The following is a 15,634-nucleotide window of genomic DNA, read 5'->3' as shown; positions in this document are numbered from 1 at the left end:
TTATATAGTTTCATCTGGACTTCCTTTCCCAAGAGGGTTTTATTATACTGTATGTACGAACTGGTGCAGATTGGAGCAATATTTATATTTTGTCTCTTAACTTCACTACCAAAGTGCTGTATTGAAATGATGCTTGGTAGTAGCTGTCTGCTGTCTGCTATTAAAAACAAACCGCAAGATTTATAATAAAATGAATAAATGTAAAGCCCCATTTTGAAATAGTTCTTGTCATGTCAAAACTTTTAAAATTATTTTTGTTATGCATGGGATTAGATATTTGGCAGCAGAAGAAAGCTCTATCTATCTTAAGTTGCATACACGCCTTTCACTAATGTCCGGGATCGGGACCCAATTTCCTTGGGTGACATTGCTGGGCCGGGCTGCAGAGAAGTGAAGTTTGATGATTTTTGTATCGGCTTCACAGCCCTATCTTCTAGCGATATTGGCATGGGCACTAAGCAGTTTTGAGAAATCACTTCCACCTCAATAACAGTTGACAGACATGCTAGTTGGCTTTTCTTGTGACTCACTGTGAAGAATATGGAGAGGTTCTGAGGAAAGATCAGCATAAATACCAGTGGTGTCACCAGGGATGTTGGGGTAGCCTGTGAAAATACTTGAAATATTTAGCGATTTATCTTTACAAGAATTGTTTAAGGTTCCTTTTTTTTCAAGGAAAGTAGACATTAGACATACAGTAGTATATCAATGTATAAGCCAAACAAAATACAGTCAATGCTTTATTTCTATGAGAAAAAAATAAACAAAAACAGAGTCAAAAATGCCATTACCAAAACATGCGGTTTAAAAACAAGACTGAGCTGAACAGAGTACAACTTAACAGAAATATGTGTTGTAGAAACTACAAAAAAAAGGATACAAATGTGTCATGAGAATTGCCAGAGATCAGAATATACCGTGACGGTACATGTGGCGTTGGCGAAAGTGAGTGCGTGATATATAGACATGAGATACGGCATTGTGCATATGTAAATATGAGATAAGAATACACACACTTGAATAATCATAATCAAACTGTACAACAGTACAACTACACAACTAGAAGTTGCAATGTCTGACATGCAAAGTAGAACATACATTCAAAATAGAAGGATCATAAACCAAATGTATCGAAAATAAAATTAGTGATTCAAGCTGCATTCAAATATTCAGAGTACTGTTAATTCAAAGAGCTACGGGTTCCCATAGCAACAGAGAGGTCTCACGGCAAAGAGCAACGATTTGTACCCAGCCACGGCAGCCAGATATCATCTCCTGATAGTTTAGTGTAGGCATAGCATTGAAAATAGTTACCAATCCATTGCTGTGGAATAATGATGTTTGTCTGCTGCACTGTGCCCTGAACGCCGAATGTTCTTGGCAACCAGGAGTGATTGTAATGCCCATTTATTTATTTCTCAGGTGACGGTCAAGTGACAGCTAAAGAGTTTATACAAATGAAACAAGTGATATGCAGCTTAATGAGTACCTCAGTTCCTCACACAGCAACAGCAGACCTTTTATGTCAAGCAGTATTCTGGGGAACGCAGCCAATTCATTTATTAATCCAGGTAGCAATAACAATGCTGAGGATCTCAATCACCTCAGATGAGCGAGTCTTCCTCACGGAATGGTTGCCATAGCTTCCAGAATGACTGACCTGAGTGCATGTAGGTGAATCACATTGGAGGGATCTACATGAAGGAGACGCATTTAGTGAAAAAGAAAAGTCCAAACTCTAAATGCAAACTGATATATATCTCATATCACAACACTATGCTAGATATCTATATAATAAACTATTAGTAGGCACTGCTGGCTTGCAGTCATTGATAGTCTTTTGTGACTACTCAAAGTGGCTTTCTTAAGAGTTTTAGAATATAGGTTTGTACAAAAATAATTAGTGCAGGCCATAAGCAGGGATAGTTTTCTAATGGTACAAAATGGCAAACTAAGGTTCATTCTCATATTTTCCCATGTATACCTGAGCTGAGGGTAACCCTAGCAAGCATTTTCCATGTTAGTATACATTAGTTTCTTCACTGTATTTGAGTGCATTTGGGGGTAGGTGTGGCAAATGTGCGTGATGCATGATCATAGAGCACTGTACCATGCTGCCACCACTCCGACGGCCATCATTCTGATACTGGAGTCTGTTCTATACAGGGAAACAAGTGTGGCTTTGTACAGAGCTTTTCAATGGCAAGCCTGTTAAATTAACATGTGCTTTTGGAATAAGCATTTACAAGAAATCACGCACATGACTTTGTGGTTTTAATTCTTTAGACTGGTTGTGTGCATGATGGACTTGTTGTACCAATACATATTTCCTGTCAGATCACTGGAAGTCAACAGATGCAAAATATTCAGAATATGGTACTAATGTGGTCCTATAGACGTCCCTAATTACTTTATTCAATTAAATATAAATCCCCAACAATAACATAATAATCCTATGATCCTACTATTTGTATAGTGCTTTTCTCCTGTTGGACTCCAAGGGCTCTAGAGCTGCAGCCACTAAGGGCGTGCCCAAGGGGCCACCCTGCAGTGTTAGGAAGTTTTGCCCAAAGACTTCTTACTGAATAGGTACTATCCCTAGCCAGGATTGGAACCCTGGTCTCCCATGTCAATGGCAGAGCCCTTAACCGGTACACTATGTCTTTGCTGGAGGTGGGAGATCAGCAAAGACCCCCAAACATGTGTCTGGCAACCTATTTTATTGTTGGGTGATACCCACACCCACAGTTCTTAGCTGAACACAGGATTTATATTTAATTGAATAAAGTATACTTTATGACCTTTGTAAATAATTAGGGTCGCCCACAGGACTACATTTGACAGATTACTGGAAGTAACAAATGTGTGGAAGAAGATGAAAGGTAGAAGACTGGATCATACCATTACATTCTACTAGGAGGAGTTTACAGTGCCCAGCATATAGATCTATGTATGGACAGTTAGAAATCCAGGAAGGCAACGGCCAAGTGCTTTGTATCACAATTACAACCAAACAAAGCAAAATACACATAGTAACACTGTGTGCCGTTACATATGCACTGAAATGTTAGTGAGAGTCTCATTTGAAGGGAAATTTGAGGAACGTAAGGAAGCACCTACAATACTGTACATAAGGGAGGAGATCTCTGTACCAGATAATAGAGCACCAGCACTATGGACCAAATTATAAGGACTACTCAACTTGCTGATAGGTAAGTACTGCTAGTGTTGGTGGTCAGGGAAGGTACAGTATGTATGAGGCTTCTAGTTAGTGTCAAGTTTACCTTGGTGCCACACAGTGATTAAAGGTTCATCTTAAGTGTTAGCTTTAGAGTGTTGGAAATAGTAATAGTATCGGTGGTATTGTGAGCTAGTGATCTTTCAAAGAATTAAGGTTGGAGTTAGGCTTATGTGAAAAGTCATGGATTGTGTTGGGCATTTGTCAGGAAACGTTTATGGTTAGAAGAAAGAAGGTTCAGATTAGGGTTTTCGAAGTGGGGGTTGGAGAGGTAGACGTTAGTAAAGATCTAATAACGCAGGGCAGGTTAGTGTTAAGTGGAAGTTTTCGTAAGAGCCTAATATTAGGTAGATCACTGAGTTAGGTTTAGGACACAGAAAAAAACAGGTAATTTCTGGAATATTAAGGTATTAAGTACCCCACTCTCTGCTGTTATTATAAGGATAACTTTAACACATGTAGAACTTGCATATTCTTCAATAATTACTGTATCAATGTTGAGCATAACATTCTTCTAACAAGCAACTCTCCATGAGCAGATCAAAGATTGTTTACAATTAACAAACTGCTAGGCAGCTGGTGACATTGGTTTGCTAGATTCTGTTATCTCCCTTGGTTCATGCAGATATGCATGTTAGGGACACATTGTGGTGGTCACTATTCAGAAGCAAAGAATTGGCTGTGCAGTAAAGTACCATGGCTCTATGAAGTGAAAACTTTGTATAGTGCAATCTGTTCCCTGTAGAACATCTTAGTGGAGGAAACGTATATCACATGTAAGGATCACTTAAATTCCACAAAGTGCCAAATAAATAGCAACTTTGAGTTTAAATTGTTTTTGTTTTTAAGAAACGCATTATGTACCTCAAGATTTTCATTTTCAAAAAACAGCTGTTTGAGCATCTGCAACAGTCCAGCCATATCTGGCTTAAGCCAAGGGATTTCTAATGGGAATGGCTTATTGTGTAGCACATTAAAGAGGCACCATAGTGACATTTACTAGAATGCAGTAAATTATTCAGGATACCCACTTTTAGGTTAATTATCCTATATCTTCCTATATCTATATATTGCAGTATACTAGTATGTAGCCCCACCCCTCCAATGATGTTTACCCTAGGCTGTTTCGTTCTGCAGAATTCTCCCCTCAGAGTACTCTGGGAGACCAGGTGTTCTTTCTACTAATTTCGGAACACACAGTAGTCAAGACATTCTGTGGTGATGCACCTTACCAGCAGTAAAGGTGTTGCCACCAGTGATTAATTTAAGAATGTAAATTGCGGCAAGGAAAGATTTTACAATAGGCAGACATTGACTATTTTATTAAGTAATATTTTTTAAAAATAAGCAATTTTTTTCATCACTTTATATTCAGTAAAGTTCCTCTAACTTATTATGGCCAACTGCCAGCTTCCCAGCCAGGTCAGTAGCTCCAACTGATAACTGGCAATTTTCAGAAGCCACCTGATAATGTATGGATTACCAATCCTACCTAATAACCCCCCGTGTCATCCACCTGAGTGTCCGTGTCTGTGTTATTGCGCACTGTGCATGCGTGGCACGCAGACAGACCTTAGAGCAGGAGAAGGACTGGGCCAGGGGGGCGGGTGTGTGTGGGTGCGGTGCACCAGCGATTCCGCGCATGCGCAGTGACATGCCGCCGCCGGCGGCGACGGGCGGGAGGGAGGTTGTGAGGGCCACCTAGAGCCCGTTTTTGTAATGGGCTTAGGTCCACTAGTGCTATTATGAAGCTACTGTATGTACACTTGGTAACAGTGAAACCTGTGGGTCATCTGGGAGAATTAAGAGAAGTCTTCAGAAGCCTGTTCTTGGCTGTGACCATTGTTCCTGGTCAGTTGATAACTTTTACCTACACTATAACTCAGTATAATCAGTGGTATAGTAGATCAGAGTTGCTTTGGGAAGTCTTCTTTGTGCAAGGCAGCAGGACTATAGCTACCATTATTTTCACTATTTGTATGAAAATATTTATAAAAAATAACTGTATACTGTCTATATCTTTACACCGCTAGGAAGATTCACATACTTGTGCTTTGCTTATGAATGGAAGTGGTACTGGTTTGCATATGTGTAATGGATAACCTGCCTGTCCTAGCAGCAGTCACCTCTGCATGGAACTATTAAAATGATCAATGCCTTCAGAGAGGAGGACAACCCGTTGGTTATTTACTGTAGAGCTATAAATACTTGACCACTATGACCTGTCATGATTAAAGCTAATGGAGTCCTAAAAAAAACAAACAAACAGATACTTACCTAAGGAGAGGGAAGGCTCTGGGTCCTATAGAGCCTTCCCGCTCCTCTCACGGATCCCTCGTTGCAGCGATGTCACCCCATTTGAGTCCCCTGCCGGAGGGGGCTTCGGAAGTCTTCGGGAGCCCAAGTGCTCCTGAAGACGGACAACTCTGTACTTCCCCTGCGTGGGCGCATGCTCGCCCAGACACAGTACGGAACCACCCATCTTTGGGAGCACTCGGGCTTCAGAAGACTTCCAAAATCCTCCGGTGGTGGCAGAGAGCAGTAATCGGTCGAATACTGCTACCAGGGGGGATATTACTGGAACAAGGGACCTGTGAGAGGGGTGGGAAGGCTCTATATGTCTCAGAGCCTTTCCTCTACTTAGATAAGTATGTTTGATTTTTATTTCTTTTAGGTTCCCATTAACTTTAAAGGATAAGTGTTTACAACATAAAAGTATTAAAAAGTCCAAAGTGCTCCCTGAACAATAATGAAATTATATTGCATTATTGTAATGCATTATACTGTATGTACTCTAACATATCTCTGCATTCCTGTGTGGAAGTTTTACTTACTGAACATTGCTTTGTGCTTTTCTTCCTGCTCCTGTGAATGCCTCCCCTGCTTCTTGGGCACAGACAGGAACAGGAAACGATCTTCAATGATCAGATCTCAGCTCTCTTTACGGATATAGGTCAGCTTCCACACACAATGGGCAGCAGAGGGGGATTTATGGAAGCAAGAAAAAACATCAGAAAGCTGGAAATGTGCAGAGACAATAGAGCTGGTTTACAACATACACAGTATAGAGGCTGCTGGAAAGAAAGATTACACGCAAAGAATTAGCAGCTAAGGTGTCCTCACATTTCTTCAAGGGAGCAAAATCAGTAATGCATTATAACTGCATTATTGATCAGGGAGCACGCTGACAATTCCTTAAAATGTACCTGTAGCAAAAAAAGTGCACAGATGGGGATAATCCAGAGGCTTTCCCATCTTCCACCGTCCTGCTTCAGTGCTATGTCCTCTGGAAAAAAAATCTGACAACACCTGGCCCCAACTGCTCGCACATGTGCGATTGGTCTATGCTTTTCTAGCCGAAATCCTAGTGGGTCCGTGCTCAGGGCCGGATTTGTACTTTTTACCGCCCAAAGCCCATGTCACCAGCCGCCTATCACGTTCCCTACAGTATAGATTGCCAGATTAACCCCCCCCCCTCCAGTATAGGTAGCTTGATGACCCCCCCCCCCCCCCTCCAGTATAGGTAGCCAGATTACCCCTCCCCTCTTTCCCTCTAGTATAAGTAGCCTGATGACTCCCTTAATCCCTCCCTTTCCCACTCCCCCTCTTTCAGTACAGCTCACCTCCACACCGCAGCAGACATCAGTGTCACTCACTTCTCTGCTTTTCTCCAGTGCAGAAGCTTCCTCTTTCCCTCAGTCTCCAATGCAGCCCAAGTCCATAGCTGCTCGCACCAACACCAACATGCACAGAGAGCAAGGTGGCAGCTGCACTGGTGGCTGGCAGCAGGGAGATCAGGCGCTTGCCTGATCTTCTTGCATTGCATCCTTTGCAAGCTTGCCAATGCTGCACCAGTTTGCTCAGCTGCTTTGGTGCCCTTGCTCCTGTGGTGCCCTAGGCCATGGCCTAGGGGGCCTTGGCCTAAATCTGGCCCTGTCCGTGCTACTGCACAGTGCAGCAACACTCATTTTCATATGAAGATGTGGCCACAAGCTTCGGGAGGACACAGTACTGGAATGGTGAGGTGGAGGGAGTGCCGAGGTAAGGATCTAACTGTCTGCTTTTAAAACCTTACATACACTATATCCTCTAAGGTTTGGTGGTCACCAGTTGTGTACCAACCAACAGTGCTAAAGTAGTATTTACTTTATTTAGTGTATTTACATTTAAAGTAACCCTGAAGTGTTAAAAAAAACAAAACTAGATACTTACCACAGTAGTTAGAAGCCTCTGGATAGTCCAGAGGATCTCCTGATCTTCGTACACCCCACTTCGTACACTACTCAAGGGTCCCTCTACACTTATTTGACTAGAGACAATTGAATAAACTTCTTCCAGCCATGCTCCTGGCCATGGACAAGCACATACTGGCTGGGCATGGGCAGACCATAGTCATGTATTCCCATTTGGGATGCGCTCGTCCATGGCTGGGCTCGTGACTGGAAGACGCTTAGTCAGTTGTTTCTAGACAAATAAGTTTAGAGGGACTCTTCCCTGGAATGGAAGGGCATAAGACAACTATTCTTATACTTAATACGGCAGAAACATTTTAAAAAAATGGTGGTTTTCTCCTCTAGTGTCTAGAGGCTTTAGAATGAGTGTGATCTCAGTTATAGTGTTAACGTCAGCTGGACGTCATTTGCTGTCCTACTGCTCACAGGGTCACTTAAATTCTTCAGGACAGATATGCACAACAAAAAACTACTAACAAGACAAAGGAGGTAGTCAAAGTTTAGTCTAAAGTACTCTGACCCATTACCATGGATTTTTTTAACCCAACAAATAACAGTCGCATGTCAGTGTGGTAGCACGAGAAAACACAACCAAAACATAAACCATATAATACATTAGGTTGAAAGTGATGATACGTTCTGTAGCAAACAAAAAGTTTCTACAACCTAAGACATGAGAGGCGCAAAAAAAAAAAAGGTAAAAAACAAACAAAAAGCTAATTTATCTACTTCAAATAATATAGAATTTCTCTGCATAGCTTTTTTTTTCTTTGGGCAATCTGAAAATAAGCTGCCATAGGAGATTTACATTAATTTCCAAGGTGGAACAAGAAGATGCGGGGTGGACTTACCCGGAGCATGTAAGGTAATGCTAGTGTGAAAAACAAAAATAGTATCAGGCAGGCACAATTTTCTCTGTGTATGTACAAGGGAAAATGCAAACACTGAATAAAAAATATGCATTATTCATTTCTCTCAGCGTTAGTGTAGTGATGGGTAGTGAACCGGTGCACTGGGTTCTCTGTGCTGCATGCATTAAGCTTGTTGAGTCCAGCACTACCAGTGCTTTATCCACTGCACGGCAACAGTTAAAGAGTCTGCAAAGCTTAAATGAGTGCAGTTTTTCCTCTCGTACAAGAAGCCTTCCTATTGGATCCAAATAGAGCTTCAATGTCCACCTGTCTTCAGCTTCAGTCCCCCGGGCATTCAGGCAAATCCCAAGCCATGGCCAAGAGCTCTCCACCAATAAAAGCATGGCTGCGATAGCTCAATTAAACAGCTAAGCTTATGACAGCCTTGTGTTAAAAATTTCACGTGAGGCGATAGCTTAGGGGTAAGCTTAAGTCTTCAGTAGACTCTCTATAGGTGGTTGAGGTTGAGGTGAGGAGGCTGGTGTGAGTGGTGAGGAATTGGTTCCTTGGGGCGTCAGTCTTTTTTGGTGTAGCTCTTCCCATTTGTCACGGTTTATGATCACCGAGTCGAGCATTGGCTTAAGCTTGCCATTAATCTTCACTAGAGTCTGCAAGAAAAGCAGATAAAAGGATTAATAAGAATTATGCATAGGATCTGCCATAAAGTGCAGATCTTGTAAGAAACCTAACACTTGTCAGTTCAGTAGGTACAGCGGTCATGAAAATAATACACTGTAGAAGCTGCCTTTCCTGAAACTCTAGTATTGCTTAGCACCAGGAAAATTACATTTTACATGTGTAAGCTAGACATAATTTCAGGTATGATACTTGCCCAGGGATGCAAAGTTCATAAAAGGTCCCAAGTGCCTCCCTTCCTGAGCTTCCAACTCACTTGCCCCCATCTGCCCTACCCTGCCAAAAGAGCCACTGCTGTCTCCCTCCCTCTCCTGAGGTGCTGAGTGGTGCACAGTTACCAGCTCTAACCAATACTCCTCAGGGGTGGTCCTGTGACATGCACATGATATCAGCCAGGGACGGAGATGAAACCTGACCAAATCAGGCAACTATGTCATGCTTATCTGCAGTTGAGTCACTCTCAAGGTGGCCATACACTTATAGATGACCACCAAATTGACCATCAGATAGATCACTCTCTGACCAGAGGGGGATCTATAGCCTGCCCACACACTGTGCACAGATTTTTATTCGATTTCAGCATGTGATTGATTGAAAATCTGTGGAGCTGCCTGCCTTGCCACCTAAGTCTATCCCTATCTGTGCTCCACCCAGCCTGCAACAGAGCTCTTACCTGTCCTGCTGGCATGCTTCCATGTCTAGTGGTTTACTCCATGCCGTGGGTGTCTTCCTTCCCATTCCCTCTTCTCTACCTGGTCATATGACATAAGCTGAAGTTCAAACACCAGTGGTCCGGCGTTTATGCTGATGGACTTCTAGTGCTTGAACCTCAGCTTGTGTCATAGACACATGGCCTAACCTACCTCTCATACAAGCCCTTCCTCTCAATGCCTATCCCTAAGGACAACCCCCCCCCCCCCCACACACACACATCAATGCCTAAACCTAAGGACCCCCTCAGCTGAAACGTAACCTTATCTGCCAGATAATAGGTGGAACACCATAGGCAATTATGTTAATACCGGCTATTTAATGTAATTTGGGCCCAAGAGGTGCCTGATTATATAATGGCCACTAGGGCATCCTGCTATACAGCCTATGGCTATAAACGGTGGGCAGTAGCCGCAGTTTACATAATAGGCAGCTCCGGAACCTGATATTTTATTGGGCACCTCCACAGCTATGGGTTGCCGGTGGGACTGAGTTTTAACCTCTTGAGGACCATGGTGTTTAACCCCCCCAGTGACCAGGCTAATTTCTGCAAAATTGGCCACTGCAGCTTTAAGGCCACGGCTGTCCCCAGTACAGCGCTGCTGCTGATCGGAGACTGAATGCGTAGCTCCACCCACCAAGCGGGAGATGCGCGCGCAGCTTGCCCCAGGACTTTACGCCAATCGGCGCTAGCTGGTCCTGGGGCTACCGCCGCGGCCACGCCCCCTGGCGTGACGAGGTCGGCAAGTGGTTAATGCATAAGAGAAATGCTCTGCTATTATGTAGTCAATCTAAAATTTGAAGTGCCATCTATGATATAGCCAAGTGCTTAGAGTGGTGAGGGAAGCGGCAGGGATGGCACCTCCATCTCTATTTATTTTAGTTACATTCTAGCTGAACTCGTATTTTAGAAACAGCGAGGAGGAAGGTTAGTGTTAGGAGAGGCATGGGAAAGGTTAGTGTTAAGGTACCCATACATCTAGCGATTTTAGCGGCAGACTGTACAAGAGACAGAGCTCTCTCTGATCGGAACTGAAAGGAGAGAGATTTGTGGCCACCATGAACTGCAGGCCAATCTCCAATCGATTTCAGCATGAAATCTTTCAGTAATCGGCCTAGTGCCGTTGCCTTGCCGTTCCTGGCACTGTCCCTCCTGGTGTAAAATGTGCCCATGTATGAATACGTTACTTGTCTGCCGCTGTCTCTGTCCCCTTGCTCTCACACATGCTCCACGTGGTTGCCGGTGTATTGCATGTGGGCGCATATGTGACATCACACACCCACGTTACTCCAGCAACCACATAGGGCACGTGTATGTGAGAAAGAGTGGGGGAGACAGAAAAAGCGACACACAAGAGATAAAGTATTTCTACAGGGGCTGGGGGGGGGGGCAGCGTTGGGGTCACTGTCGCTCGTCAGAATATTGCACGCCGTTACCACTGCGCACCTGCTCAAGCACGTTGGTCTGAGGTTTTGCAGCTTGTCTGATCAATACATGTGACCTATTTCAGCTCAAAATTGGTCACCTCATCGATCGGACATGAACTTGGCGGCAACGATTGTCATCTGATTATAATCATCGAATCAGATGGTCGATCGGCCTCCAAATGGCCTGATGTATGGCCACCTTTAGGAGTCAACAAGGGGAAGTTTGGAACAGAGTGGCGGTTTAGTATTAGTCATTAAAAGGGGGAAGGTTTGTGTGAGAATAGGAGACAGAGAGGGAATGTGAAAGAATATTGCAGAAAAAGTAATTTTGCCAATATCCCGCCCAAAAAACAGATAAAGAGGGAACAGTCCTACTTTTATCCCACTTAACTATGTATAGTAGGTGTGCATAAATAAATGTACTGTTTATTTACAAAAAAGCTTCTATGCATAATCAATACTGAACACCAGCTACTGAACTGTTCATTCTGAACATCTTATTTTGGTAAATGGCATGAACAGTGCTTCTGAACTTTTCACTTTCCGCTGAAATGGAAATACAGAAGTGTGTTTTGCCTGAATATTTCGGTACTCACAGTCCTGCATATTTCAGAAAGTTGGTGCAAAGAAGCTGCCCTCCTTTCCTCATCTCATTTCCCTGAAATTGTAAATCTCCCATTGATTTCTACTAATACAGAAGTAGGTATGATTTCCAAAGTTGTTGAAATATTCAGCCGGCTCAGGGAAAATAAAAGAACCCATTTATTTTCCCAGATGGAATTTTTATTGTTCATTCAATAATATATTACTGCTTAATTAATGGTGGAGTAATGACTTGATAAATTGTCATTAAATACCAGCACAGCGTAACGCTGATGTTCGCCAAAATCACTAAAATGTTGCCTTGTACAGATGCTGCAAGTGTCAGTGTTCCTGAGGAATGCGCAAATGGCTGCTTAAGGCAGAATGATAAGCATCATTTACATTGAAGAGTTGTAGCTATTTTAAGCCTTCTAGAGTACACAATCTGCATTCAGTGTTCATATGAATTAAACAATGCAATAGGGTGAGTTATTTTGCTGAAGTTGTCTCCTCCCTGGCAACTTTTTTGGTTGTGGCACCTTTAAAGATTCCTGTAAACATAATAATTTAGTCAGCCATCTTCAATAAACATCTCCTGCAAGAAAGATATTTTGTTGCCAGAATGAAGGAACTTTCGTGGCCAAATACCTGACCTGCTGAGATGGATAGTGTTGGCTAAGCAGTGGTTGAGCATTGAGTTTCTATAGCTACAAGTGGTGCATGGAGACACTTAATACACCGATGCATTGGCACACCTTTGACTGACATTCGTTGGATGAAACCGGGCCCATGAGTGCAATTAGACTTCATTACCCAAGGGCTAGTCTGCAAATGGTGGGCTGTCTGGAGGTGCATGCTGGTCTAACAGCTGTAAATTTCAAGGCTATTGCCAAATTAAAATTATGTCCCCAAACAGACTGTGTTGCCTTGCTGTGCAACCTCCACTGAAGATGTGCCATCTGACAAAGGACAGAATGGGAGGGGGGGGGGGGGGGGGTTAGTTGCTGTAGCAGCTACACCCCCTGTCCAATAAGCAGTGAATGGAGGGGGTAGGTGGAGTATGAACCTCACACCTTCTTAGAATTGACTGAAGGAGGCAAGGCGGCTGAGACAACACGAGTCCCAACATGAGGCCCTCTTCAATAGATATCAGAACACCAGCTAGAAGCTATAGTGCAATGTCTTTGCTGGAGCCTTGAGGGGATATTATGAGTATCTGGGGAAGGTCTGGAGGTGGGGAGACTTCCATTGTGCTAAGTGAGGGATGGGGTTTTATTTCTGAGCTGGCTTTTTCACAGTTTACTAAGATGTGTGTGATCTGAGACAAAGATTAATGTTGGGTCAAAATAAGAGACGCACAAATGGGTTCCTGCCTGTCTAGCAAAGGTGCATAAAAGATAAACAGCCACAGTGTTGCCGTCTGTAAAGACACCACTAAACACAACAGCTATATGTTTGATGCAGGGCTAAACTCTCTACTATTGTGTAGGTGCTAAGCTAGTACATACCAGCACACAAACATGCAGTAAAGTGTGTCAAAAGTGGGGAGAAAATGAAATATGCCAATTTTTATTAAAAAGGTGTTTTTTTTTTAAATAGTGTGCCTTCACTGCCACACCCTCTTAACTAGGGTTGAGCAATCAGACTCAGAATGTTGTTCCATGTAAATTGAATCATTACCCAAATTTAAACAAAAGTGGACCATGGCGGGGGGGTTAGGAGGTGGAGACGATCGGTTTGGGGGTATGGAGGTGTGTTAACTTACCCTAGTCACTGCCTCTCTACTTTTTCAAGCTCTCATGTACGTTCTCCTTCTGACTGTGAAAGAGGAAGTATATTAGAGCTGGAACGCAACATGGAGGGCAGGGCACAGAGGCAGCGAGACAAGGTTAAGTTAGCACCCCCCCCTCCCCCGCCGTGGTTTTATTTAAATTCAAGTTCTGATTTGAATACTTTGGAAAAGCTTTTTTAATCTGATTGATCATCCCTATACTTAACCCCTTGTTTCCCATGCAGGCTGGCATGCGTCAGAAATTGTAATACCCACTCAGGTGGGCCTCTGCCTCATGAGCTATACCAATCCACATGATCCATAAGATGGAAGCCTGTAAAGACCCTCACCCTTGTCCTATATTAGGACCAACCTGCTCATCTCCCACTGCATGCTCGGTGAGAGGAGAGTAACTAACTCCACACGTGGGTGCAAGCTTGAAGGGCTTTTGGTGGAATTGTTGATGACCTTTTTATAATAAGGGGACCCCCAGACGTCTGTTCTCTCCCAGATAAAGAGTTTATTTGTGACCCACTACCTATTTAGAACAAGAGGGTAAAGTGTAAAACTCTAATTGGTGTAAATCTTTAACAGAAATAAAATATGGCACTAAGATATTTATTAAAAATAATAATGAATATTTTTGTTTATCTTTTGTTTATCTTTACTTGTCTATTCTCATATGTATCCTGCTATCTTCTCTTCTGTAACCTTTTTTTGGTTCAGTATATTTCTTGTGATGTCTGCTTCTTCTTTATAGTTATTCCTTCTTATACAGTAGCTTTTTAAGTAAAAAGGTTTAAAACCTCTCCCTGCATACTATAAGTGTACGGGCACAGGGCCTTTGATATTGAGCAGGTGAGTGCTGCATCATTGCAGGTGGGCAAGATTCAGTGTAGTAAATCCCTGTATACCAGCAACAGTCACATACTTTTGCCACACATGACCAGTTATTGGTTACTAAGTATATGAGCACACACTCATTTTTGGCATACACACTTTAATGAGGCATTTTTAAATGATATTTTATGTGTCCTGAAGTCCACAGGAGCTAGGTGGGCTTCACCGCATAACATAGTTCTTAACATTGGGTGTACTCTGCAAGATGGGGATACAAACGTTCCTCTCTCCTTGCACAGCATCCTTGTTTGATGTCAAGTACAAAGGTGCAAGACGTTGATCAAGTAACCTTAGAAAACAAAAGTACACAAAAAGAGGACAGGAGCCCAATATAGTGTAGTAAGTCTTAAGATGTGGGAAGTATAGTATGATAAAAAGGATGTACTCACAAACCCAGGTTGCCAAAATGCAACCAATTTCAGCGTGTGTGGGAATGTTTGTCTTTTTTGTGCAGAGTTTCTTTGTGGCCACAAGCGGCAGACAGGGTTTTGCGCTGTTCCTCTTGTCAATATGTTAGTGGTGGCTAACTTTATCCTTTACCTAAGTGGTGGCATTCCTTGTGACATAGTGGTTAATTTGCATTGGTGCAAAATACCATCATGTATATTTATTCATAACCTGACAGTTTATGTTTCATGCCCCAATTAGGGAATATGGTTCTGTATCTATCACAGGGACATTATGTTCACTTTGGGTTGGTCATCTGGGTCTTTGAGCTATATGGTCATTCAGTGGTCTCTCTCCCCCCCCCCCCCCCCCTTTTTTTTCTTGCACAAACCAGCACTTCTTTGCAGTCAGTCATGGATGGTCGGAGAACTTATTTTCTTTTTTACACAATTTTTTTTTCTGTTTCATTTTGTAGATATTTGCCTTTGAGCAGGCCTTGCCTTGAGAAAGGCGCCCTTTGTGGTCCTGAAACATTGGCTTTTTGGACTGATTCTATGAATGAATAAAGACGCATTTAGGAGGTGCCAGATTTATCTTTGATCATCATCCAATCAGACTGTGCATGCTTCTCTATGAATTTTCCTCAAGGCAGATGTCTGTTATATATGTATATCCATCTACTCTTCACGCAGAAAACATGACTTTTTTTTTGTTTGTTTGTTTGTTTTTTAACTAAGCAGGAAGACCTTTAAATGTTAAACCAAATTTCACAATTTTATTTGTGATACTTCAAATTTTCCCATTTAAAATACTATTTCTCTGGTTTAAGTGTTTTTAT

General features: G+C 42.6%; 1 protein-coding gene across 12 annotated transcripts in view; it reads right to left on the bottom strand.

Annotated features, from left to right (window-relative positions):
- Positions 1-216: 216 nt before the first annotated feature.
- The window catches only part of PDE11A (phosphodiesterase 11A), a 749,805-nt gene continuing 734,387 nt past the window's right edge, over positions 217-15,634 (bottom strand). For 8 of the 12 annotated variants that reach the window (XR_011022809.1, XR_011022805.1, XR_011022810.1 and 5 more), the window contains 2 exons: positions 8,322-8,989; positions 760-1,694 (listed from right to left, as the gene is read on the bottom strand). Coding sequence is in view for 1 of the 12 variants with exons in the window: in XM_068245440.1 (XP_068101541.1) it covers positions 8,810-8,989 (180 nt within the window). In the remaining 11 variants the exon portion in view is untranslated. Of the gene's footprint in view, positions 606-759; positions 1,695-6,795; positions 8,990-15,634 lie in introns of those variants that run through there. The other 4 variants (XR_011022806.1, XR_011022807.1, XR_011022808.1 and 1 more) reach the window with 4 other exon arrangements.

The sequence above is a fragment of the Hyperolius riggenbachi genome, chromosome 7, assembly GCF_040937935.1.
Source record: "Hyperolius riggenbachi isolate aHypRig1 chromosome 7, aHypRig1.pri, whole genome shotgun sequence".
NCBI lineage: Eukaryota > Metazoa > Chordata > Amphibia > Anura > Hyperoliidae > Hyperolius > Hyperolius riggenbachi.
The sequence above is the reverse complement of the archived record's forward strand: the minus strand, read 5'-3'. Positions and strand labels throughout refer to the sequence as shown.